Source organism: Microtus ochrogaster, linkage group LG2 (assembly GCF_000317375.1).
Source record: "Microtus ochrogaster isolate Prairie Vole_2 linkage group LG2, MicOch1.0, whole genome shotgun sequence".
NCBI lineage: Eukaryota > Metazoa > Chordata > Mammalia > Rodentia > Cricetidae > Microtus > Microtus ochrogaster.
Genome location: NC_022028.1, coordinates 51630066 through 51655336, shown reverse-complemented (window position 1 = coordinate 51655336; position 25271 = coordinate 51630066). Strand labels below are relative to the sequence as shown.

At 45.6% G+C, this 25271-nt stretch overlaps 2 protein-coding genes across 4 annotated transcripts in view; one reads left to right on the top strand and one right to left on the bottom strand.

Annotated features, from left to right (window-relative positions):
• Slc26a8 (solute carrier family 26 member 8) overlaps window positions 1–7983 on the bottom strand; it is a 56112-nt gene extending 48129 nt beyond the window's left edge. The window contains exons 1-2 of the mRNA XM_005360346.3: window positions 7622–7983; window positions 710–905 (exon numbers count right to left, since the gene is read on the bottom strand). Coding sequence (XP_005360403.1) covers window positions 710–891 — 182 coding nt within the window. The 5' untranslated portion in view covers window positions 892–905; window positions 7622–7983. The remainder of the gene's footprint in view (window positions 1–709; window positions 906–7621) is intronic.
• Window positions 7984–9190: 1207 nt separating this feature from the next.
• The window catches only part of Mapk14 (mitogen-activated protein kinase 14), a 60922-nt gene continuing 44841 nt past the window's right edge, over window positions 9191–25271 (top strand). For 2 of the 3 annotated variants that reach the window (XM_005360345.3, XM_005360344.2), the window contains exon 1: window positions 9194–9701. In XM_005360345.3, coding sequence (XP_005360402.1) covers window positions 9586–9701 — 116 coding nt within the window. In that variant the 5' untranslated portion in view covers window positions 9194–9585. Of the gene's footprint in view, window positions 9702–25271 lie in introns of all 3 variants that reach the window. The other variant, XM_013351173.2, reaches the window with a different exon arrangement.

Sequence of the window (25271 nt, the reverse complement as noted above, 5' to 3'; positions counted from 1 at the left end):
CTACAGAGGCTGGACTGTGTAGTCTTGCACAAAGATTCAAGTGCTGAGAGCTTGGGTCCAAAGGAGGCAATGTTTGGAAGTAACACATAGTGAGACCTTGGCTATGGGAGCTGCTCCTTCATGCCTGGATCTAGCTATTGTGGGGCTGAATTTGCACCTGGAGAGCAGGTTTTATAAAGTGAGGCTGCTCCATGCCTTGACCACTTGCCAGCTTCCCTTTCCACTTCTCAGCTACACTGTGACACAGCAGGGTGTCCTCACCAGGACTGTTTGGACCCACTGGCTATCGGAACCATGAGCCAAACAAACCTTTATTTATAAGTTACTCAGCCTTGCACCTTTGGTTATAGTAGAATACTAGAAAACAGGCTCAAAGACAGTGCCAAAGAGGTTTCTAATCAGAGGACCCTGCAAGACATATACAGGCACACAGACACACAGACACACAGACACACACCGACAACAGACAGACAGACACAGAGATGCCCACAGACAGACACAGAAACGCCCACAGACAGACAGACAGACAGACAGACACACACACACACACAGCCAACAACAACAGAAAACATCACACAGTGAACAGCACGGTTCTGACAACAGAGATCCAGAGAAGGGAGAGAGAGAGATAGAAGTGGGCCGCAGAGGAGTCCGGTTAGAGTTGGCTCCTGCCTGGCTTGGTGACCACTGAGAGGTAGAGTACACGCACCGGCACTGGACGTGGTGTTTAAAGGTGGTGATGTTGATGTCCACGTTTCCGGAGGAGGGAGCCCTCCTCTTGTGCTCCTGTTGGAAATTCTCCTCGTTGTACACGTTTCGCTTGACATCATATGCAAAGGGGATTTGCCTGTATCTGCTGCCCAGACTCTGGATGCTCCTCTCTGTCTGCATTCTTCCTGGGTGAGCTGGAAAGACGTGAAATGAAAACGGGTGTTAGGGCCGATGAGACCAGACAGCTCAGTGGCAAAAGGTGTTGCTGGAAAGCCCGACGACCTGATGACCTGTGTGTGATCCTGGGGTCCACATGACAGGAGAATACCTGTCCCTGTAAACTGTCCTCTGACTTCACATACAACCTGCGGTAACATACACCACTCCTACCACCAGATAAATCAATGTAACACAAAATATTTAGGGTTAGGTGCTTATTAATCCCAGTACCTGGCATGCAGAGACAGAAGGATTTCTATGAGTTTGAGGACAGCCTGGTCTATATAGCAATTTCCAAACCAGCCAGGACTACATAGGGAGACCCTATCTCAAAAGATAAGTACATTTTTAGAAATTAAAATCATAAGCATTTTCTTGATTTTTTTTTTTTTTTTTCGAGACAGGGTTTCTTTGGAGCCTATCCTGGAACTAGCTCTGTAGACCAGGCTGGTCTCGAACTCCCAGAGATCCGCCTGCCTCTGCCTCCCGAGTGCTGGGATTAAAGGCATGCGCCACCACCGCCCTCTTGATTTTTTTAAAAAAAGACACTTTCATCAAGTCCAAATGGATCAAAGACCTCAACATAAAGCCAGCCACACTGAACTTCATAGAAGAGAAAGTGGGAAGTACACTTGAACGCATAGCACAGGGACCCACTTCCTAAATAGAACCCCAGCAGCACAGACACTGAGAGAAACAATTAATAAATGGGACCTCCTGAAACTGAAAAGCTTTTGTTAAGCAAAGGACACGGTCAACAAGACAAAACAACAGCCTACAGAATGGAAAGAGATCTTCACTAGCCCCACATCAGACAGAGGTCTGATCTCCAAAATATACAAAGAACTCAAGAAATTAGACACCAAAAGATCACATAATCCAATAAAAAAAAATGGAATACAGACCTTAATAGAGAACTCTTAACAGAGGAATCTAAAATGGCTGAAAGACACTTAAGGAAATGTTCAATATCCTTAGTCATCAGAGAAATGCAAATCAAAACAACTCTGAGATTCCATCTTACACCTGTAAGAATGGCCAAGATCAAAAACACTGATGACAACTTATGCTGGAAAGGTTGTGGGGTAAAGGGAGCACTGCTGCATTGCTGGTGGGAATGCAAGCTGGTACAGCCCCTTTGGATGTCAGTGTGGTGATTTCTCAGAAAATTAGGAAACAACCTTTCTCAAGACCCAGTAATACCACTTTTGGGTTTATATCCAAAGGATATAATCATGCCACAAGGACATGTGCTCAACTATGTTCATAGCAGCTTTGTTTGTCATAGCCAGAACCTGGAAACAACTTAAATGTCCCTCGACTGAAGAATGAATAAGGAAAATGTGGTACATTTACACAATGGAGTACTACACAGCAGAAAAAAATAAGGACAGCTTGAATTTTGCAGGAAAATGGATGAAGCTAGAAAACATTATTTTGAGTGAGGTAACCCAGACACAGAAAGACAATTATCACATGTACTCACTCATAGGTGGTTTTTAAACATAAAACAAAAGAAATCCAGCCTACAAACCATAATCCCAGAGAACTTAGACAACAATGCGGACACTAAGAGAGACTTACATAGATCTAATCTACATGGGAAGTAGAAAAAGACAAGATTTCCTGAGTAAATTGGGAGCATGGGGACCTTGGGGGAGGGTTGAAGGGGGAAGGGGCGAGGAAAGAAAAAGAAAAGAAAGAAAAAAGAGATACTTTTACTATTTGTGTGTGTTTGTGTGTGTGTGTGTGTGTTTGTGTGTGTGTGTGTTTGTGTGTGTGTGTGTGTGCTCACGTGTGTACACGTGCTCTCCAAGCCCTGAAACGGGAGCAGGAGTTGGTGCTTAAGAGCTTTCCAACGTGTTAGTGGGATCCAAGCTCAGGTCCTCTGCAAAAGCTGGGTCTGCGTTTATTGGCTGAGCCATCTCTCCAGTACCCTTGCTTTCTTTTGGAGAGAAGGTCTCCTGTAGTCCAGGTTGGCCTCAGACAAACAATGTAGCCAAGGATAACCTTGAATTCACCATCCTCCAGCTTCCATATCCCAAGTTATGGGATTACATACGTGGCCTACTATCTCTGTGTATGTTTGTTTTGTTTTTTAAACTAGAAACTTTCTTTGTTGCTCAGTCTGGTTTTGAATGATGAGTCTTCAGCAAGTGCCCTAATTCAGTCCGAGCACTGGGACCAGGGGCGTGTCTAACTGTGCTTGCCTTTCAACATACTTTGATGGGAATGTAATTCATACATAATGATGTTACATTTGCACTGCAGTTTGATAAGACCCTTCCTCTGTGTTGTATAATTTTACTCTGAAAGGACATGTTATTCTCATGTTCAAAATGGACAAGGTGTCAGGTGTGGTAGCCTGGCCTATAATCCCAGCACTGTAGACACAGGGGCAGAAGGACCACGAGGCTGAGATCACCGTGGGCCACATACCAAGAGCCTATCAGAGCAATTGGACACAAGACCCCACATGAGAACACAGCTCAGGAATTTAGGCAACTTCAGTGTTGACTGCTTACTTACTATGTGTGGTAGCAGGTGTACACTCAGGTGTGTGTGGCCGCACATGTGTGCGGGTGTGTGGGGGGCTATCTTTGTTCTCACTATGGAGCTCTGCACTGGGAAGACGCTGGTGTTTCCCTCACAGCCGCCAGACTCGTCTCTTCTGACAGGTGTAGGAAGTTCCTCAGCACACCACAATGATTCAGTCACAGCCACAGTTCAGGCCCTGTCTGTAAAACAGATGTCAAGCCGGGCGATGGTGGCGCACACCTTTAATCCCAGCACTTGGGAGGCAGAGGCAGGCGGATCTCTGTGAGTTCGAGACCAGCCTGGTCTACAGAGCTAGTTCCAGGACAGGCTCCAAAGCCACAGAGAAACCCTGTCTTAAAAGAATAAAACAGATGTCAAGTCTTAAACCACGTAACCTAGGGCGACACTGATGGCCCCTGAGAAGGTGAGTTGAGACTCAACTCAAGTCGGGGAAGAGGAATAGCCGTTTCCGGGAGAGGACTGGACACAATCAGAGATGATATAAGGGAAAGAATTCAAAAGATCTAAGTCATGTCTGCTTCTGCTTTACACTGGGGGGGCGGGGGGTAAAGGTATCCTAGAGGAGGGTCGGTAAGCTGACTGCTGGGGAAGGCACCTGCCACCAAGCCTGACGATCTGAGCTGGATCCCTGGACCTGTGTGGTGGAAGGAGAGAACCGACTCCCACGGCTGTGTCCTGACCGGCACTCGGCAGTGTGGCCTGCGTGCATGAGCACACGCACAAAATAAGCAGCTTAACTGTTTCTAGAGGGAGCTGGGTGTGGTGGCACATGCCTGTAGTCTCAGCACTTGGCAGGAGGATCAAGGGTTCAAGACCAGCCTCTGTTATGTAGCAAGTCTGAGGTCAGCCTGGTTATAGGAGAGCTTATTTCAAAATAAACAAACAAGACCACATGCCAAACAAAAGTCATTTCAAGAGGGTCCTGGAGGTGTGACTTGTCCTGGATCTCCTAGGATCTGGAGTCAGAGGAGGAGTCATGTACGTATGGGATATACTTAAGGAGACATTAAGTCAGAGATGCTGCCTTGAGCTGTATGGTCCAGCATGCTGAGCCGTCGGCTAATAAATTTACTACTTAAACCTAACTTTGGTAAAGTAAAATTTTATATTTTAAATTTAAATCCTACCAGTGCAGATATAAAACTTTCTGTCAGTAGGAGAAGCTGTTTTGAACAGGGCTGGGGAAGGAGAGGTCAAGGCAAAAGCACCATTAAGAGACCCTCTGCGTCATACTGATCTAGGGACAGGTTAGTAAGTCATTTAGAATAAGTTGGAAAGAAAGAAACCAACTGACCAAGCAAACAAAAGCATGGTGCCCCAGTGGAGAGACAGGTGGAACGCTGCCTGTGATGTCTGATCATACGTCTCCCTGAAACACCAAAAGGAAACAAATGACTTCCTTATTATGAGTTTCTTTGGAAGTCTCAGCAATGGCTCCAACTCCATGACTTTGTATATGTGTTTGTGTGCATGCATGTGTGTGGCATGTTTGTGTGAGTGCATGCATGTATGTGGTATATGTGTGTGGTGTGTTTGTGTGTATGCATGCATGTGTGTGGCATGTTTGTGTGAGTGCATGCATGTATGTGGTGTATGTGTGTGGTGTGTTTGTGTGTGTGCATGCATGTATGTGGTGTATGTGTGGTGTGTTTGTGTGTATGCATGCATGTGTGTAGTGTATGTGAGTATGTGGAGGCCAGGAGTCTATGCTCTCCATCTTTTTTTTTTTTTTTGGTAAAAATTTCCTTTTTTTTTTTTTTTTTTATTTTTTTTTTTATTTTTCAAGACAGGGTTTCACAGTGTAACAGAACTAGCTTTTGTAGGCCAGGCTAGCCTCAAACTTACAGGGATTCACCTGCCTCTGCCTCCCGAGTGCTGGGATTAAAGGCGTGCGCCACCACGGCCCTGCTTTATTTTACTTTTACATGTATATATATGCACTGTGTGTGCCTGGTGTCCTCTGGCACAGAAGAGAGTGTCAGATCCCCAGGAATTGGAGTTATAGATAGTTGTGAGACACCATATGAATTCTGGGAATTGAACCCGGGTCCTCTGCAAGAGCTTCTTAACCACCTTATTTTTGAAACAGGTTCTTTTACTCAACAAGAGTACACTGATTCAGCCAGACAGTGTGGTCATAAACTCCCTGTTCCTTCCCCTCCCCAGCTCTGGGTGTCTGAACTCGGCCCTTATGCTTTCTCAGCAAGTACTTTCCTGATGGAACCATCTCCCCAGCCCTTCCATCTCTTTTTGCTTTCATAAAAACCCCAGCAACATCTCACACACCAACCCTTTCTGCACATGTTGGGATGTGCAGAACTCCTACGGACATGTAGGCCACACCGAGCAAGACTTCCTGAATCACAAGTTCTGGGGCAGCACAAAAATATGTTTCAAGGAGTTGGGTGAGCCCAGATTAGTGGCACACACTTTTAATCCCAGCACTCGAGAGACAGAGGCAGGCAGATCTCTGAGCTCCAGGCCAGCCATAGAAACACCTTGTTTTAGCCAGAGAGAGAGACAGCAGCAGCATGATTCTGATATAGAGTAGCATATAGGGTGCTATAATCTAAGATAAGCTAGTTATCTTTCCGGTCTTGGCTTTTTAATTTTTAATTTTAATTTTTGAGACATGATCTCATGTAGTCTAGCTGGTCTTGAACCCCCAGTCCTCCTGCCCCGCCTATCAAATGCTGAGATTACAGGTATATGCTCCCAGGCATGCTCTAATTCCTTTCTTTTCTTCCTGAACTGGGAATGCACCTGAGGGCCTCACATGCTAGGCTGCTCTACCCTGAGCCGTAGTCCTAGCCTTTAATTATCTTTAATCAGGCTCTAAGTGCTAAATTTAGAATACTATTAAAATACAAGCGCTTTAACCCAGCTCTTTCAAAACATCTACTGCCCTTATTCATTTTTCCATCTTATCCGCCCATCCACCCAGCCACTGACTGATTCAAAGAATCTCCATTTGAAATATTTAAATGCAATAAAGTAACTTGATATATAAAATTTTGACCCAGCAGAAAAGAAACCCTGAAAGTTAAGGTGCAAGAATATCTTTCACCTGATACAGTCATCTTTTATTTGTTTCCTATAACCATTAGGCAAAATTCACTTCCAAGTTTTAAAAATAGCACGTGCAATTCCCAACCAAAACCTACTCGTTGCCTGTGACCTTCTCAGTTTTTTTTAAATATTTACTTATTTATTATGTATACAATATTCTGTCTTGTGTGTATGGCTGAAGGCCAGAAGAGAGCACCAGACCCCATTACAGATGGTCGTGAGCCACCATGTGGTTGCTGGGAATTTGAACTCAGGACCTTTGGAAGAGCAGGCAATGCTCTTAACCACTGAGCCATCTCTCCAGCCCCGACCTTCTCAGTTTTGATGGAGAGTGTACAGGGGACAAGCACTGCAAAGAGGTTCGCAAATAGTGTTGTCTAGTGTCAGGAGATAATTGAAGGTGACAGCCCTCCAGCTGCTGATCACAGGTCACGTAAAACACGGGGCACCTTCCTTTAGGGTCATACAGTGTGTTACCAAGGGGGTGTGTTGGAGAGCGACTCATCACTGGGCTGAATGGAGGTTTCATGGGCGGACCCAATATATAATCTATAAATAGGGATTTGACTGGAAGACAGACGAGACGGGGAGTTGGGGGTGGAGGGTGAGGGTGGAGATGGGGTGGGAGGCGCGGAGGTGGAGCGCACGGTTTAGCCAGAAAGGACGAAATGAACGAAAGCAATGAGGTTTGAAAGGATAAGGAGCCTTGGGCTGAGGCCTGATGGGGACACTGATCGGGTGGAAGTGCGGTGAAGCCCACAGACCGGTTCTCTCAGCTTTTGACAATACGGAGAGTTTTTGAATGACCCAGCCTGCAAAACTCACTGTCTCTAGTCACTGTTTCACGTGGCCTTTCGATAAGAGAGAGAAGTTCCAGGGACCACCGCCATTCATTCATTCATTCATTCATTCATTCACCCACTCGTTGCGCGAATCATTCAAAGGGTGCCGGGGACCTTCCGGGGTTGCAGGTGACCCAAACAGCCCAGCCCTGGGACCCGCCGCAGCCCCCAGGGTCCCGGGCTGCAGCCAGTGCTCCCGATGGCTCCCGACCAAGGCTCACCTGGTTCCCGGTGGCCGGCGGGAGCGCTGACGCTGGATTCAGACTCGGCTCCAGCCTGGCGGGCGGCGGCGCTGCGGACGCGGAGGCCGGCAGTTCCCGAGCCGTTGCTGCAGAACCCTCAGGCGTTCCGGCTGTGCGGGTGACGTCTGGGGCGAGGAGAAGGGTACCTGGCTGTCCTCCACACCCCTGGGCCATGGGAACCCTCTGGATGGTCTAGAAATAGCCACGAGAATAGGAAGTCCTTTTCCTCAGTCTCCGTGTAACAAACACAGGCATGCGTTGGTCATGGCGGGGTGGATGTGGGTAGGGATGGGTTGAACTTGCCCCGTTCACATTTATTACTAGCTTATACAGAAGATTCCACTAGGTGGGAATGTAGGGCAGGATATCTAGTGTAGACACAGGAGCCAGGGCCCAAGCAAGGTCAATGGACTTGCTGAAAAGCGGGACTGTCGCCCTGCTCCCAATATTCCCAGAGGCATGAGATACGTCTAAAAATTTCTCTAAGTTTAGATTCTTAAGATTCTCCAAAGTTTCCTTTAAATTTCTACATTTTGGATAACTCTAAAGGGCAGGGGTCAGTCTCAAACTCCAGTAACAGGTTTTGGGGTGTTTGACACACGATCTCATAATAGCCCGGGCTTGCCTCTAATTACGTTGCAGAGGCTGGTCTTGAACTGTTGATCCTTCCAAATGCTGGGATTACAGGCTGTATAATGTGTGTGTGTGTGTGTGTGTGTATAAAACATATAAACATTGCATATATACATACACATATTATATTCATGAACATGTGTTTGTGTGTGTGTTTAAGAGGAGACTTTCCTGAAATGGAATGACTTACCTACTAATAATTTATGTAGTTATATATATGTGTGTGTGTGTGTGTATGTACACATATTTCTCTTTCCCTTCCAGTGCGGGGATGGAACCCAAGACCTTGCAAATGCTAGCCTCCAGCCTGACTGCGCACATTCTTGATGTCTATTCTGACCTTGTCCATTTGACTTCCTATGGGTCCCTGGAATTTCCTTCTGGAACTTCCAGAGTGGTTCTTCAGCTTGAGAAAATTTAAGAGCTACTAGAAGCGTCTGGAGGGAAAGCCTGGGCTTTGAGGCAGGGTTAATGTTTCCTTAAGGGGCAGATTTCGTCAACACCCCCAGGAGTAAGCCATGTGTCCTTGAGCAGACAGGAATGCAACAGCTTTCTGGACAGGGCCAGTCTGTTCTTGCAAGGGTTTCTTGGAAATTGCGAGCTCCAATGAGCAGGTGGCTTGCAGTTCAAAGATCTTTTGGCTCCCCCCTCCCCTCCCCTCCCCGCCCCGACGCTGTCACAGTCAGTGGCTTTCCGCCATGGCGCCAGGCATTCGCCAAGCCGACCACAAAGAGGCGCGCGCGGCATGCGCTGCGGCCTCCTCCTCCGCGCCCTGGAGGAGCCCAGTCCCCGAGTTCCTGCCTCGGCGCCCCAGCTGGGTCTCTCTTCTCGCGAGAGCTGCCTCCCTCTCGCGAACCCCCCCCCCCACGGGCAGGTTCCATATTGGGTAAGATCTCGGCTGGCCGAGGGCTGTCTCCGGGATCTGTTATCGCGAGACTTCCACGAGAGGCTCCCGGTCGTTGCCTGGAGGATCTCGGCCACAGGAGCCCGAGCGGGCGCTGTGGCGCGAGCGGGTGTTGTGCGGTGTCGGCCCGGGCAGCGGCTGCAGGGGGACCGCGGCGGGAGCAGCCTCGAGCCGCAGAACCGGCTCCCGCACTTTGCCGAGACTCGTCGGAGCAGCCGCACCTTACGGGGGCCGCGCGCCGGGGGTCGCAGCGTCCGGAGCTGCGCGGGCGGCTGGGGCAGCAGGGTCCGGCCAGCCGCGCGGAGGGCAGGCGGGCGGGCGAGCGGCAGGCGCAGAGGAGAGCGAGCGGCTGCAGGCAGGGGCCCCCCGCTCGGCCACCTCCTCGCCCCGCGGCCGCCGCTGGAAGATGTCTCAGGAGAGGCCCACGTTCTACCGGCAGGAGCTGAACAAGACCATCTGGGAGGTGCCCGAGCGATACCAGAACCTGTCCCCGGTGGGCTCGGGCGCCTATGGCTCGGTTTGGTGAGTGTCGCCCGGCCTTGGGTGGAGGGACGCGGTGGAGCAAGCAGGGTGGCCATGCATGCCTGAGGGCCAGGCCTGTCCCCACAGCTCAGCGATGCGCCCAGCGGCAGGAATTCTCCGGGCGTGTGTGGAGGTGCAGGGGGCAGTCGGAGCGGTGCGTGTCCTGCACCCCTCACCCTGCACACGCAGGTAAAATCGGGAGCCATGTGCAGGAGCGGGTCCACGGTGGGCGCCCCGCGATGGTGCTCCACCCAGCGCTGTCTCTGCTTAGAAGATTGTTCCTCTCGGGGTCCCTCTGCAGCCGTGCAGCCGAAGGACCCTGGCCCCGGGTGCGGCCACTTGGGACGCTGGAGCCCTGCCCCGGAGAGCAGACGAGCCGGGCGGAGCTTCTGCGGGGAGCTGTAGGGCAAAGCCTGACCCGGGGACTGCGGTCACCTGAACGAAACTTGCAAGAAAAAGCGCTCCTTTCCCGAATTTTTTTTTTCTTATTTTTTTTCTTTTACAATCCTCCATAGAAAAGTCCTGGTTTACGAACCGTTCTTTTGGAATTCGCACATGAATTAGCAGCACCCCGAAGAGCTTAAAATACCGACTTTATCTCGGGGAGCGCGGTGCCAGCTTGCGTGGTGTGTTTCCGATTCGGTAGAAAGCTTTATTTCCTTTTCGGGGGAGGGAGGGTGGCAGCGCCTGCAAGGACGCTACTGCTCGCCGCTTAGTCACATACCACTGCTCATTTCAGTATTGTTTGACAAAACAGTTTTTCAGTGCGGAGCCAGAGGGATTCTGACCTGTTGGGCTTTCTTAGGATCAGAAAAGTAGGACTAGGGCTCGGAGGTTTTTGATTGAAACAAGTCCTGGGGATGCTTGCCTTTTTTTAAAAGCCCCTTTGAAGGGGAGCTTTATCAGCTTTTAAGGACCGAGGTACATAGTGGATTTCGTGAGAACCTGGAACATGTATAGCAAAGGAAACGATATTTTTCAATTTTAAGCCACACCGTGATTTTTGGTAATTTGTTGTTCGTTTGAAACTATGTATCTCCCTGGCTGCCCTGAACCTCACTGTCTTGGCCTGGAACTCAGAGACATCTCTTCTACAGGCGCTGAGCATAAAGTCTTTCACCACCCTGCAAGGCTCTGGGAATGGGTTTAAAATTAAATCCATACCATAAAATTTCCACTCCAGAAATGTCTTAGGAACTTTCAAGTATTCCTACAGTATCTTTTAGACTTGGTATCAGATTAGAACTCCCGATCAGAAAGTAAGCATCGGGGTCAGCAGATGAGCTCTTTTAGTAATTCATCTGCATTCCTGCTTTCCAAAGAGTCTGGAGAATTGGTTTGTTTTGTTTTGGAACAAATTCCAGGCTTCTGGATGTGTTAATCTCTAAGTATGAGTCCTGTGTTACTTAAAGTCACAGCATGAATTTCCTGTTTGGTAGAATCTTCTGGGTAATTGAGATTGTGCAATCGTGTCCAGCAACAGATCGTATTACATTTGCTGGTACAAGCTGCATAAGTTATGTTGCAGATGGTACCAACCTTGACGCCTTTCTCTCTGTTTACATTGTGGCGGTTTACATTTTAATAAAATGGCAGTAATACACATTTCTCATGTGTATCTGCGATTGGATTGTTATTTTCATTATTTTTCTAATATTTAATAGCTCATTAGCATACCTTTATTTTTCATTCCTAATTATTACAGTATCAGGCTTTTGTTTCCATTTGAATGCTCAGGGAGTGATGCAACAGAATAGCTCCACTGTAGGCCATCTGGGTGGGTAAGCTTGCAGGGTTTCCCATGGACACTGCTGCCCTGGCAGAAGAGCAGGTTTGCAGTGACGTTCAGTAGTGAAGTGCCATTAAAGCCCTCGCCACTTCCTCCAGTGCTGTTCTTGTCTATGAAACAGAATTGAGCACAGCCTCACAATTTGAAAGGACTTTTAGCTAACAGCTTCTTAAAAGTAGTTGATGCGGGACCAGTGATGTAATTCTTGGTACAGCCCTGGCCTTGCCTATGGGAGGCCCTGCATTCCATCCCCAGCAACACAAAGCAATTCATTATGTATAAAGTTCAGAAAGGTATGCCACAGTTCTCCAGCCCTCTTTTCTCTTCCTTCAGTGACAACCACTATTCATTTCCTTGCATGTCTTTTCAGAGAGGCAGTTTCTACAGAGTTAAGATGTGACCTACAACCTATCGATGGAGCAAATACCATTTTCAAGTTCGAAGTTGCGGGGGTTTTTGAAGATTTTTTAAAAAAATGTTTATGTATATGAATATTTTGCTTGCATGCACATATATGTGCACATGGATGCCTGGTGCTATGGGTCCCTGGAACTGGGGTTACAGACAGTTATGTGCAGCTCCGTGGGTGCTGGGAATTGAATCCAGGTCCTCCTCAAGAGTCAGAGTTATGATTTCTGTTAGCAGCTTTTTAAGTGCAACTGAAAACACCTTTTTGAATTTCTTTTTTTGGTTTTTCAAGACAGCGTTTCTCTGTGTGTCTCTGGCTGTCTGGAACTCACTCTGTAGACAGGCTGGCATTGGAGTCACAGAGATCTGCTTGCTTCTGCTTCACGAGTGCTGGGATTAAAGATGTGTGCCACTGCACCTAGCTTCTTGAATTTCTTTTTTAACCCACTTTGGGGCTTGTGTTCCCTTTCTCCATCTCATCCTCTGAGACAGTGTGGTGTTGGAAATAAGGAAGTCCATTTGAATGCAAGTAATTGAGGGGGATTTAGACTGAAACCTTGAGAGAAGGCACTGCAGCTGGTGACAATTTCTTGTGTTGGTGAGGGTAGACCTATAACGAATGTCACAGCATTTTTTGTATGACTTATTAAACTGGAAAAAGGAATCTTTGAATGGGACATGGTACACTTTGATGTGTAACTATTTTTTTTATGTTCACGCCTATTTTTATTTTAATTTGCACTATGTAGTGAACAACAAAAACAAAACAAACCAAGTACAAGTGTGTAGTAACCAACTGTGAGTCAAAGATCATGGCAGTCAGACTAGAAATTTGAGAGTTGATACAGCTGTACAGATATCTTTCTTTTAAAAAGAGTAAAAGGGAACTAAACCAAGTCTTCAAGTTTTAAGGAACTTTGTTCGTTGTCTGTAGAGGGAAATGAAGCAAAATTGCTTCAGACCACATTGTTGCAAAGCATTGATTTTGTGGTTTGGGACACAGGGGACCATCTCTGTGGGGAATTTAAGGAAATACAAACAGGAACTTCAGTCCCTTCCCTCTGGGGAAGGGGTTCTTTCTAGCCCCCTTGCTGTGCTGACTTGGGCACCATACATTGTGCATGAGAATTGACAATTACCTCTAGATCATCTGTAGTCATTTACTCTTCAATATCTATTGCATACCACCAAGTAGTGGCTGGGTTCTTGAGATAGACAAGAGAAGACAGTTCATTCCAGTCGTGCAATGGCTACATTTTATGGGTTTGCTTACTGTGTTGCAGGCAGGGTGATGCACAGTTTATGTTCGGCATGTAACATATAACAAAAAGTAGCAGAAGATGGTGAGTTCTTCTAAGAAATCAGCAACTTAATGCACTATATAGGACAAGATTATTCCAGTAAATATAACAAAAATAAATAAGGCTTTTTAAAAACTGTTACTAGCCATTCACCATTAATTTTATTTTAACAAACCAAGGTAAAAAACAAAACCTCCATGGTTAGATATGAAAAGATGACTCTCTTGACCAGTGAGAAGTCTGTGCTTTTTACTTTCTTTTCTAATAAATAGCTCGACCCTCTTCTTCCTTCCCTCCCTGCCTTCCTTCAAGACTGCTGGCCTTGAACTCCTGATCCTTTTGCTTGAGGATCTCTACTGCAGGTACCACAGGAGTGTGCCACCAAGATGCTTTTAGCTGATATACCTTCCACTTACTGTCTTTGTAACTAAAAGTAGAATACTTACCTGTATGTTACCAGTCTTAATAAGAAACATTTAAATATAGTTATTAACTCCCAGCCACAAGTTTGAGGCCAGTTTGGCCTGCAGAGTGAAAATGAAGCCATCTGGAGAAAAACATAAACAGACAAAACAGCCCATGGTTACTGGCAAGAGGGTGTTTGTGTGTGTTTAGATTTATTTATTTTTATGTGTATTGTCTGAATGTATATCTGTATACGACAGTGTGTTTGGTGCCTTCAAAGGCCAGAAGGGGGCTTCTTATCCTCTGAAACTGGAGTTACAGATGGTCATGAGCCATCATGTTGGTGTTGGGAACAAAACCCAGGTCCTCTGACAACCAGTGCTTGTAGCCACTGAGCCATCTCTCTGGCCCCAGTCACTGGCAGGGGTTTGTGTGAGTACTGGAGAAGGACTGGTTTAAGTGTTCAGCCAATAGTTCTGTTCTATTGAATTCCGCTTCCCACTCATAGCTTCCCACTGGACCCAAGGCCTCTCAGATCTGCCATTTTTGATTTTGCTTTTGCTTTTGATTTCTCTTTAATTCAGCCTTAGAGATGATCTGTGTTGCCTTTGCCTTCTGTGGACAATGTTGTGAATTGTGCTGAACCCTAGGACTTAGGCCTCAAATGTAGAAGAATTCTTTGGATTCGGTCACTTGTCACTTGGTATTAGCTGGCATTTTATGAGATTCTGTAGTCTGTCGGTCATTTGCATTTCAAGCATTATCTGTTACTCCTTTTCTAGCTCCAGGAGGCTGGTTTTACTTCTCTCTTCTCCCTTTGTATTGCTAGTGAGTGACTCTAGGTCATGTGCATGCTAAGCACGTTATCCACTGAGCTTCACCCCAGCCTTCAGGCTGGCATTTTTAACCTAGTTTTGTGGATGAGCTGGGCTTATTTAAAGGAGACACGCTTGCCAGAGCAGCTTTAGTTTTGGGTCTGGGGTTCCAGCACTTGAGTACTGTCTTTTCTCATCAGTGTGCTTGCTGGTTGTATGGGGACAGCGCCTCTTGTGTAGTCTTTTGCGATAGAGCTGTGATTATAGGACAGAGGACTCTTCAGGGTCACTTTGGGTAAATGACAACCCACTTAAGTCATGTACTCCCTCAGAATTGATAAATTAAAAAAATGAAGTTAATGCCCAGATGAAATCCCCCCCCCCAAGAACTAGGTAGTTCTCATAGGTGACTTCTGGATTTATGACTAACATTCATTTGAAATTTATCAGTGTATACTTATGGAAAGTTAAGACCAACCATGTTGGTGTTGTATAATATAAGTACAGTATATGAAAATGAAATAAGCCTTGCTAGGCCTTTGAAAATACATCAGATTTTTATTCTTTGTGAGATTTGTCCTATCCAAAGGGGTCTGGTTGCTGCGATATCAGTGCATCTCTGTATAATGCTGACGGGTTTCTGCTCGGGCTTGTTGTGGATGTGCGTATTGTGTACAGTTTTTTTTTTTTTAAGGAAACAAGACCAGAACTTTCTTTAAGTTTGATTTTTTTTTTAAATTTCAGTTTTAGAAGATTGATCTTTGCAAATTGCTTTATAAGCTACATTTGTAGTGAGACTTAACCAGTTTTCCAGTGGACAAGCCTTTAAGAATTTGTTACAGGGAAGAAAAGGTAGTGTTCTGTGAAATACACTTTATAGGTTGTTTCAGGGTTCTGAGCATGCTCCCATCCCAGGCTGCTGGTGAGATAAGTGGTATAGGTGAACGTGACAATCCCTAAGTTTTGGCCTTGGGGAAATGGATAGATTGTGGTGACGTGCGAAAAGGTACAGGATTGTAGGTTCGTCCGTCTCTCCAGGGACATGGTTACTCACTTCACTGTGGGGCTTGTTCTTTAGCTACAGAATGTGGGATGCTAACAGAGTACAAAATGCTCGCCTGTCTGAAGCTGTGCTGTGCTGTGCTGACAGTGGAAAAATAAATAAGCCACGTTTATGGTGTCAGTGTCATTGGGAATACGAGACACAGCAAGGAAGGCGCAGAGTGTCTTCGCTTTTTCTCCTCCTCCTCCTCCTCCTCCTCCTCTTGTTCTTCCTTGTTTTTTCCTCTTCCTCTCAGTGCTGAGGAACTTTGGTCCTCGTACATGCCACACAGGCCTCTACTGTTCGCCGTCCTCCGTTGCACTTATAAGCCAGAGGACGGTGGTGGAAGTGACAGTTAGGAAAGACCCCAGCTGAGGTGCTGGGCATGGTGGGGCAAGGGGGATTAATAAAACACAGACCTGTGCTACGTGATCAGCACAGCTAGAGCTGATGCGCCTGGCAGCAGTCAGGAGAAAGGACTTTGCAGCTGGTAAGGCTCCTGTAAGGTCGTGTTTGCCGTTGTAAGGACCAACTTTATGCCGAGAAGAGACAGAAGAGGGATTTCGCTCCATAGTTTTCTTTCTGTTCCTTAACTGACAAAGGTACTGCTTGTGGTTTAGGATAGCACAAGAGAGATGAATCATTGCAAAGCTCTGACCTATGCCTGAAGCTCTCATTCCACCAGTCCCAGAGGGCCAGAAATTCAGGGTACTCCGTTCCAGCTCTTTAAATGACATGGGCTTGCTTCAACTTTTTCAGGGTTTTGTTGCCAAAAGGAAGGGAGCAAAGAGATTAGCTGTTGGGTTCAGCTGAGAAAGGAAGATGAACGGCTGGAGGGCTGAACGTTTTCTAACATCTTTGGCTTAAAGTTGTTTTTATCTTCCTTAGGGTATCTGAGTATTTAAGATCCCATTTATTTTGCTCTTTGGCTTTGTGTCTGTTTTCCATTCCTCTGCCTTTCCCTCCTCATGTTACCTGGCACTGATGTTTTTGGCTATGAGGCTCCAAAGACTGTTAACTTGAATAGATGGGACAGATCTGCATCTACAGATACTTGTAACTGCTTTCTGTCCTGTCTGGGCTGCCTTCATTGAGCTCCTTTCTTGATTCTTGGAAGCTGTCCCCTTTTACTGCTCTACTGTCTGGCTGCAGAAAGTAAGTTCCTGCAAACACAGATTCCCATGGCAACACAACAGAAAGGTATTAGAACAAGTGTTTCTTCTGTCTAGACCTGCTGTCTGACCGGCTGCAGCCCCTGAGCATGTTTGCTCCTGCTGCGCTGAAGGATGTGCTTACAGATTTCCTCGGTTCCCTCAAAGCCTCCTCCTCGTAGGCCTTGCCACTGTGCTTGTGACATGGAGGAAGTTATATGTGTGCCTTGCTGCAGGTCTATCCCCAAAGTGTGTGGTGGTTGTGTCTCCAAGCTTGCAGTCAGCATACAGCACACTCATACCTAAAACAGCAGCAGCTGCCCCTTTGCTGTCGTACACTTGCTAGTGCTAGGCATTGTGTGTAAGGCCAAAGCAAGGGAACTGGGGAGGTGGGAGTGCTTGCATGAAAGCATAAAGACCTGAGTTAGATGCTGAGCATGCCATACACTCGTGATCTAGCACTAGGGTGGCAGAGACAGGCCAGTTAGCCTAGCCAGGTTGGTGAGCACCAGGTTGAGTGAGAAAGCCTGTCTCAAAACAGGGTGGAAGACACATAAGGTCAACCTATGACCTAGACACAGAAAAGCAGGAAGGGCCCCAGGTTGCTTCGGAAGTCTCTGTAGCTTTTCTTTTTGCATCTGTTCAGTGAATCTTGTCACCTCAGAGCTCCCTTTATATCTCTAAAGACTCTTCTGTCTCTCAAGTTCAGTGACATTCTAGTAGCTTGTCACATCTAGGACAGCTTGGTGCCAGGATATGTATTGGAAATCTGTGTCAGAGAAGCCTTTCCATCTGATGATTCAGATCTGGAAAGGATGACGTCAGCATGTGCCCTCAAGAGGTCAGAAAACAAAACCAAACCTCTTTTGATGTGTGAAGGCTCCGGGAGGCTGTTTTAGCAGAAGACGGTGGGAGAGTAATTGGTCTGGGTCCTGGGCCCTTGGCTGTGTCCATGCACAGTGTCCTGTGCGCAGTTCTGCCTCTGCTCTCTCTGTGACACTCAGCTTGGGGTGTCTGACTTGTGCAAGTGCTGAGTTCATCTTGTATTTCTTCATTCCGGTAGCAGACTAATTTAATTCCCAGAAATAATTTCTTTATTCTTAGTATCCTCGGAAGCTGACTCTCTCCCTCTGCCCTCCCCCTTAAACCTCTCATTTAGGGCTTTTGCTAGCTTGAACCTCCTTGAACTTAGACTTAGGAATACATAGTTTCTGTTTGTTTTATCTCCAGTTTACCAGTTGCTGATGAAGATTTTAGTTCTTTTTCTCATCTGTAAAAGGGGAAAAAAAGCAAAATAAAACCCTCCTCCCTAAAAATGCTTGTGTTAGGTTGCAGGGAAATATTGATGTTGACATTTTCTATTAATATATTTCTGTCATTCCATGATTGTGTGTGTGTGTGTGTGTGTGTGTAAACATTCTTACACATATGCGTATACATGTGTGAAGGCCAGAGGTTAACCTCAGGTATTGTCCTTTGTCACTCTCTACCTTATTTTTTTTTAAATATTTATTTATTTATTATGTATACAGTATTCTGTCTGTGTGTATGCCCACAGGCCAGAAGAGGGCACCAGACCCCATTACAGATGGTTGTGAGCCACCATGTGGTTGCTGGGAATTGAACTCAGGACCTTTGGAAGAGCAGGCAGTGCTCTTAACCTCTGAGCCATCTCTCCAGCCCCCTCTACCTTATTTTTTTAAAGTATAGTATCTCTCAATGAATCTGGAGCCCATGGATTTTTAGACTAGCATGCCAGTGATTCCCCAGGGACTTTCCTGTTTCCACCCCCAAATCTCAAATGCTGGAGTTGATTACAGGCACATAGCATCATACCGTTTTTTTGGGTTTTAGGGTTGTTGTTGTTTTTAAATGTATATTGGTGTTTTGCCTTCATGTATGTCTATGTGAGAGTATCAGATGTTGGAGTTACAGACAGTTGTATGATGTCATATGGGTGCTGGGGATTGGACCCACGTCCACTGGAAGAACAGCTAAGTGCCCTTACCACCGAGTCATCTCTCCAGCCCCCTGGTTTTCGTTTGTTCTTTTTTATGTGGGTCCTGGGAATCAAAGTCGATCCTCATATTTGCTAGTGTAATCACTTTACCAACTGAGCCATCTCCCCAGCTTTTGTCACCCCTCCTTTGATGCTGCAGTTTGGTTTGCATAGGTTTCTGTGTAGTGTTCTAAGTGTCTTGTTGATCTCTTTAGAAATGAGCAGTCTCAATGTTAATTGATGCTGATGCTAGGCAAAAGGTTGAAAGGTCACAGATTAAGAGCTAGTGTCTGTTACTTTGCATGCCCGAAATCCGTTTACATCCCCAGACTTAGTATAACAGGGTTCCTCGGTCTGCAGACATGCTGGGTGGGGCTGATAGAGTATTGTTGTTTAACAGTAGTGCTGTCTCCTCAGCTCAAGATTTATAGCAGTTTCCATTGTGACAGCCAAAATTGTCTTACAGACATTGCCTTATGTTTTCGCGCCAGTCTAGGGAACAAGCACCCATAATTGAAAACTTTTACACAGCTGTACATATTTAGGATAATTGGTCTGGAGTGAAAACTAGAGGCTAACTTGAACACTTGACCTGTCAGCAGGGAGGAATGCTTCCTTCTTCCTTCAACATGACTTTCCTTAGGAATTCCAGGGAACATCAGGGACACTGGCTAGGTCCCAAGCTTACTGGTTGGGACAGCCGGCTTAGAATGTTGTCATTGACCATGGGAATAACTGTATAGTGTTGTGAAGAAACAGTGTATGTGAATGACTTGTTTTCTTTTGGTCTGACCCACTTAGGGTTTGTAAATGTTCTGGAAGGGAAAGCTAACTATTTAGGACATTAACATTAAGTCCAAACTAAAGGTGGTGTTTTCCCACAGCATCTCTGCTGTTTTCTGCCCTTTCTCTCCTATCTTCTTTCTGTAGATATCAAAGTTCTAAAAATAGAATGTTCAGACCAGCTAGGACTATATAGTGAGATCCCATCAAAATAAAAATGTTAGCAAAGCAAGAAACTGTCAAGTAAACAAAGAAACAAAAGTACTAGCAGTTCACGCCTGGAACACACTGCAGACTAACTTGACTTCAGACGCACGGCACCCCTACCTCTCCTGCCAGGATCACAAGCATGTGCCACTACTTTATCTGCATTTTGAAGATTCTTAACATTTTAGTCTTTAAAAATTAGACAATAACAAAGGGTGAATTTCTTAGTAATCTTGTGGATCTCAGCAGTAACTGAGGAAAATTAGCTTTAGTCTTGATTTAGTGCCTCTTATTTAGACTTACATTTTGGTGTTTTCCTGAATTAACTATGGTAGTACTTGAAGAGCTCTGATGTGGCAGTAACAAATTCTGTATTAGGATATGCAATTTTTAATGTTTAATGTTGTTCTTTATATCTCCATTTGTGTGTGTGTGTCTGTTCATGTGGAGGCTAGGGGATACAGTCTGCCTTCTCTGAGACAGGGTCTCTCTCATTGGCCTGGAGCTCACTTTAGGCCGCTAACCAACAAGCCCCAGGAATCCTCCTCTCCTGTCTCTACTCCAGTATTGGGATTATAGGTACACAGCAGTATGCCAACACTTTTACATGGGTTCTAGGCTAGAACTTAGGTCCCCACAGATCCCCCATTTTAGATCATTTTCAGATATCCTCAAAGTGTCCTGTTTTGTTCTCCATATTTCTCTATCTTATTTCATCTTTGGGGGCAGTTTTACTCATTTTTATTATCTTTTATTTTTTGCATCATGATTCATTCTGAAATTGTATTTTCTTTGTGTATATCCTTTTTGGATGCATAATCTTACAGCCTCATCCATTGCTTGTTCATATAATGTGATTTCGAATTTCAAGAATGTCTTTCTGGAAATGTAATTCAGTGGTAGAATACTATTTGGCTAGCAGACACAAAAGCCCTGGGTTCAATCCTCTGCAAAGCAAGTTGGGGGGTACCTGCTGCTGGTGGTGGTGCACACCTTTAATCCCAGCACCTGGGAGGCAGAGGCAGGTGAATGAATCTCTCTTAGTTTGAGACCAGTATGGTCTACAGCGCTAGTTCTAAGACAGCCAGGACTACACAGAGAAACCCTGTCTCCAGGAAAACAAAACAAAACAAAAGAAGTAACTGTGTTGTTCTGGACTCCTCTATTGTGCCAGCTGTGGTGGTAGAGGCTAGTAATCCCAGCACTCAAGAGGCTCAGGCAGGAGGATTGGGTCAGCTTGGGCTACAGCATGAGAACCCTATTTCAAAGCACTAGAAGATCTAATCTTGTGGATTCCAGGTCTGTTGAAATGTTAAAAAGTTTCCATAGCACCCAACTTTTCCTTTGCACATTTTTTCAGGATGCTCTTGGAAGATGGAACAATGGCTTTCTTGGCGTGGATTCACATCATATATCTGTATGGTTCAGCCTTACATAGATAGGAAGTTGGTATTTAAAGGAATCTTGGTGGTTAGAAAGTACACTGCTCTTGCAGAGGACCTGGGTTTGGGTTCCCAAACCCACATCAGGCAAACTCAAACTGCTGTCACTACAAGTCCAGGGAATCTGACTACTCTTGCCTCTGAGGACACCTACTCTTGCTTATACATACACCTGTGTACAGACACATACACATCAATAAAAATAAATCTTTAAAAAATGAATCTTATTGTTACCACTGGTAAATGAGGGGTTGTGGGAATTACAGCAGAGCATGAGCCAGCTGAAGATTTGAAATCTGAAATGTGTGTGTCTTGTTTCTTTTCCTGTTGCTTTGGTGAAGAAGGTTTATCTTGGCTCACAGTTCAAGGATACAGTCCTTTATGGTGGGGAAATCATGGAGGCTGGAGCTTAAAGCAGCTGGTCACATGACACCCACAGTCAGGAAACAGAGAGCCAGGAGTTCATGCTGCAGTTTAACTTCCTTTCCCTACTGATCTGCTCACAATCGATCCCAGCCAAAAAAGGCTGGGTGTTCCCAGCTCAGTTCATATCACCAAGATAAGACAGTCATGCCCCCTGGAGGTCTGTCTCCCAGATGATTCTAGATCCTGTCAACACTAACCATCACTGTGTGTGTGTGTGTGTGTGTGTGTACACACATGTGTGTTCACGTTTATATTTATGCTTTAGATTTACTGTGGTGAGGAAAACTTGTTGCTATCCATCAGAAAGTGTTCAAGGTTTACCAGTATGTCAGGGATAAGACTAATGGACTACAGACACTTGGTGTGGACATATACGCGGGAGTGGTGGCTTTGTGGGTTATAGTATTTAGAATGCTTTCATGGAGGAGAAAAGTTTTGAGAATTATTTTGAGAGCTTAGTAAACTCCTCGGTAGGGAGGATGAAAGGAAACAAACATCTTGAGATAGCAGGTGAGCGAACAGATGTGGAGAGGACCAGCTTAACCCAGCTGTGGGTCTCACCCGTTCAGAGTCATTTGTGTAACTTTAACTGTACAGATGTCAGAATAGTCAGCCGTGTTCCTGGTAGCAGGGCATCTGTAGGCAGCAGAGAGCTGTTCCCTTGATGTGTACCGAGGAAAGGATTGGTGTTAAGCTTTCTGTCTGAAGCTGCGGCAGGGATTGGTCGGAGGAAGCGGAGTGCTGTTCTGCTGAAGTGTGCAGCAGTTTGTCTATAGACACCTGTCTTTCTGACTCCGCAGGCTTCTCTATTCTTCAGGTCAGGAGTGATCTGTTCTTGGTATGTGTTTATTATTTTTGCTTTATGTTCAGGTCACGACTAGATGCCAAAAATAAAGATAAACCACAGCTTCTGCTCTCTCACAGCCTGGAGGAGGAAACAAGCATATGGATGATGGTTTTGAGTTTGGTCTCTACAGGACTGGCTGTACTGTGTTGCTGACTGCAGTAGGTCCCAGGTTCCATCTAAGAGTCATTGAATTCATGTACGCTTTTAACTTGTGAGACTCTGGGTAACCATAGAAACAAATGATCAAGGACTCTCAATTATATTTTAATAATCTCTTTTTTACTGTTACTTTAGAGATCTGATCAACTTCCAATCTGAGAGAAAGAGATATAAAAATATCTACTGAATATCTGAGGGTTTACTACTTGTAAAGTCCCATGCTGGAAGCTGCAGGTACAAACTTACTTTATAGTTGAGTGTTGATTTCAGTTTGGAGTATTTAAAACTGCCTTCTGGGGCAGGAGAAACAGCTCGGTTGTGGAAAGTGCATACTGTTCTTGCAGAGGATCCAAGTTCTGTTTCCAGTACCAGTGTGGGGAAGCTTACAACTCGTACCCTGTAAACTCCGGCTCCAGGGAATCTAATGGCACTCAGGTGCAGAAGCCCACACACACAGACACAAACACAAGATTAAAGATAAAATAAGGTAGTTTTTAAAACTACTAGCTTTTTATAGTTTGTGAAGCACACCCACATACTTAACCTTATTTGAGTCTTTTCCTAGCATTTTGAGTCAGGCAGTGCTGGGGACTCCCTGGTTTATTATTTGGAAACAGGTTTGTGAGAGCTTTGTCTGGGATCACCTGCTAGGAAGTTCCATAACCCAAACTAGAACTCATCTTTTGATTACTGGTTTGCTCTCTGTATGGAAATGTGTATGTTTAAATTTGCTAAGTGGAATTTTCTATATCAATAAAAAAGTCAAGGTGTTCCTTGGCTTACATTGGTTTTGTTTTATTTTATTTTGTTATATTGAGACAGGATCTCTGTGTAACCTTGACTGTCCTGGAACTCACTCTGTACACCAGGCTGACTTTGGAATTAAAGGCGTTGCCACCACCTCTCAGCTGCATTTGTGTTTTGCTTTTGTTGTTGTTTTGTTTGCCCAGAACAAAACAAAAAAATCCTGTAAGTTGAAATAGTAAGTCCCAGGGCTCCAAAGGCATCTATCCACCTCAGTGTCTTACCTTAGCAACAGTATACTGTAGTGTGAGCACATGGCTTACTGGACGGACATTGTCGCTGAGCATTGGGAGAGCATCTGACTACTCAGCAGCCTGTGGAAGGGCCCACCAAAATTCCAGGTACTTGGTACTGAATGCTTGTCACCGTCTCACTATCTTAAAGGAATAGTAGAACCAAAGTTAGAGACCATCTGTAGTCTGATTAAAGAATGAAGACGCTCCTTCTGTTGAGAGGCAGAGCTTAGTTCTCCTCCCCTCTACTGAGGACTGTACTTGGTGGCTCAGTTTTCTGCTGTGTGGCTGCAGCAGTTACTGATAAGGTGTACCTCCTGCCTTGCTTTTCCTCTGGAATCACTCCTGTGGGAGCAGGCATGTCCAACCTGTGACCCACAGGCTGCATCCCAGGCCATGTGCATCTCAGGATAACTGAATTCCACCCAACACATTTGTAGATGACACCATTCTCCCATAGTTTGGAAGGTTGGACACCCCCGCTCCAGAGCGTAGTTTCTCAGCTCTGATACACTTTGGCATTTGGGGTCAAGTAGTTGTTCATAGTTCCTGACTGTCTGGTCTGCTGTAGGATGCTTAGCAAGCAGCATCTCTGGACACCACCTACTAAGGTGCCAATTACATACATTTTTGCTTTAAGAGTTGGTTGTGACAACCCAGAATGACTCAGATGTCCTCTGGGGGACAAAACGGCCCTCTTTTCAGACCCTCTACTGGAAGCCTGTGACGCAGCTCTGTGAGGCCTAGATGGCAAGCACATTAGCCATGAGGGTGCCCTACCTTGGAAGAGGAGTTTCAGCCTCGTCAAATGTAAAAGTGACTTCGGGGAGAGATGGTTCAGCAGTTAAGAGCACTGGCTGCTTTTCCAGAGGACCTGAGTTTGATACCCAGCACCCACATGGCACCTCACCTGGCTGTAACTCCAGTGCCAAAGGATCTAACATCCTCTTCTAGTGGCTGCTGCATGCTCACGGTGCGTGTAGCCAAAGCACTCATTTACACACAGAAATAAAATTTAAAAGCCATTAGAGGAGGCTTGCTGTGGCCCCTGTCTTTCTGCAGCTTGAGTGAGCCAGAGCCACCTTGCTAAATTACTCCCTAGCTCTTGACCCGCAGCAGTGGGAAATAAACCATGTTTAAAGCTCCAGATTTGGAGGTGATTTGTTATCCAGCAGAAGGTAATACCCTAAGTTCTGTGCTGTGGAGACACCAGTCCCGTGCAGTTAATGTGGAACACATGCTTGTAGCCTAGATACGGAGTTAAGAGCTGTTGTATGGAAACCTGTTCCATGCTTGTAAGAACTTCAGTGCAACATGATTAGTCGGGTATAGCAGATTTGTTTGAATGAATTATTTATGATTACTTTAAAAATTACTGCTCTTGAAACTTTGAAACAGAAATAGAGAAGTGTCTCTGATAGTACATTGTAATGACACGTTAGAAAATAGGGAGGCATATCATACTCAGAATGCAGGAAATGTCCCATGAAACCCACGATTGGGCTATGGCAATAAAATAAGCACCTTTAGATTTGACTGCACTGGAGGGTCCTCTTGGAAGGACACTCATCCTCATGGCCGTTGGCAGAGGGCCTCCTTACTATTTAGATCTCAGCACAGGGCTGCTTTGAAGTCTTCCTCTAGATAGTGGTTCTCAACAGAGGGGACATTTTGTTCCCCTAGAAACCACATTTTTAAAAAGGGAAGGGCTAGGGTGGTGGCATGCACTGGGGAGGCAGAGACTGGCAGATCTTGGGCA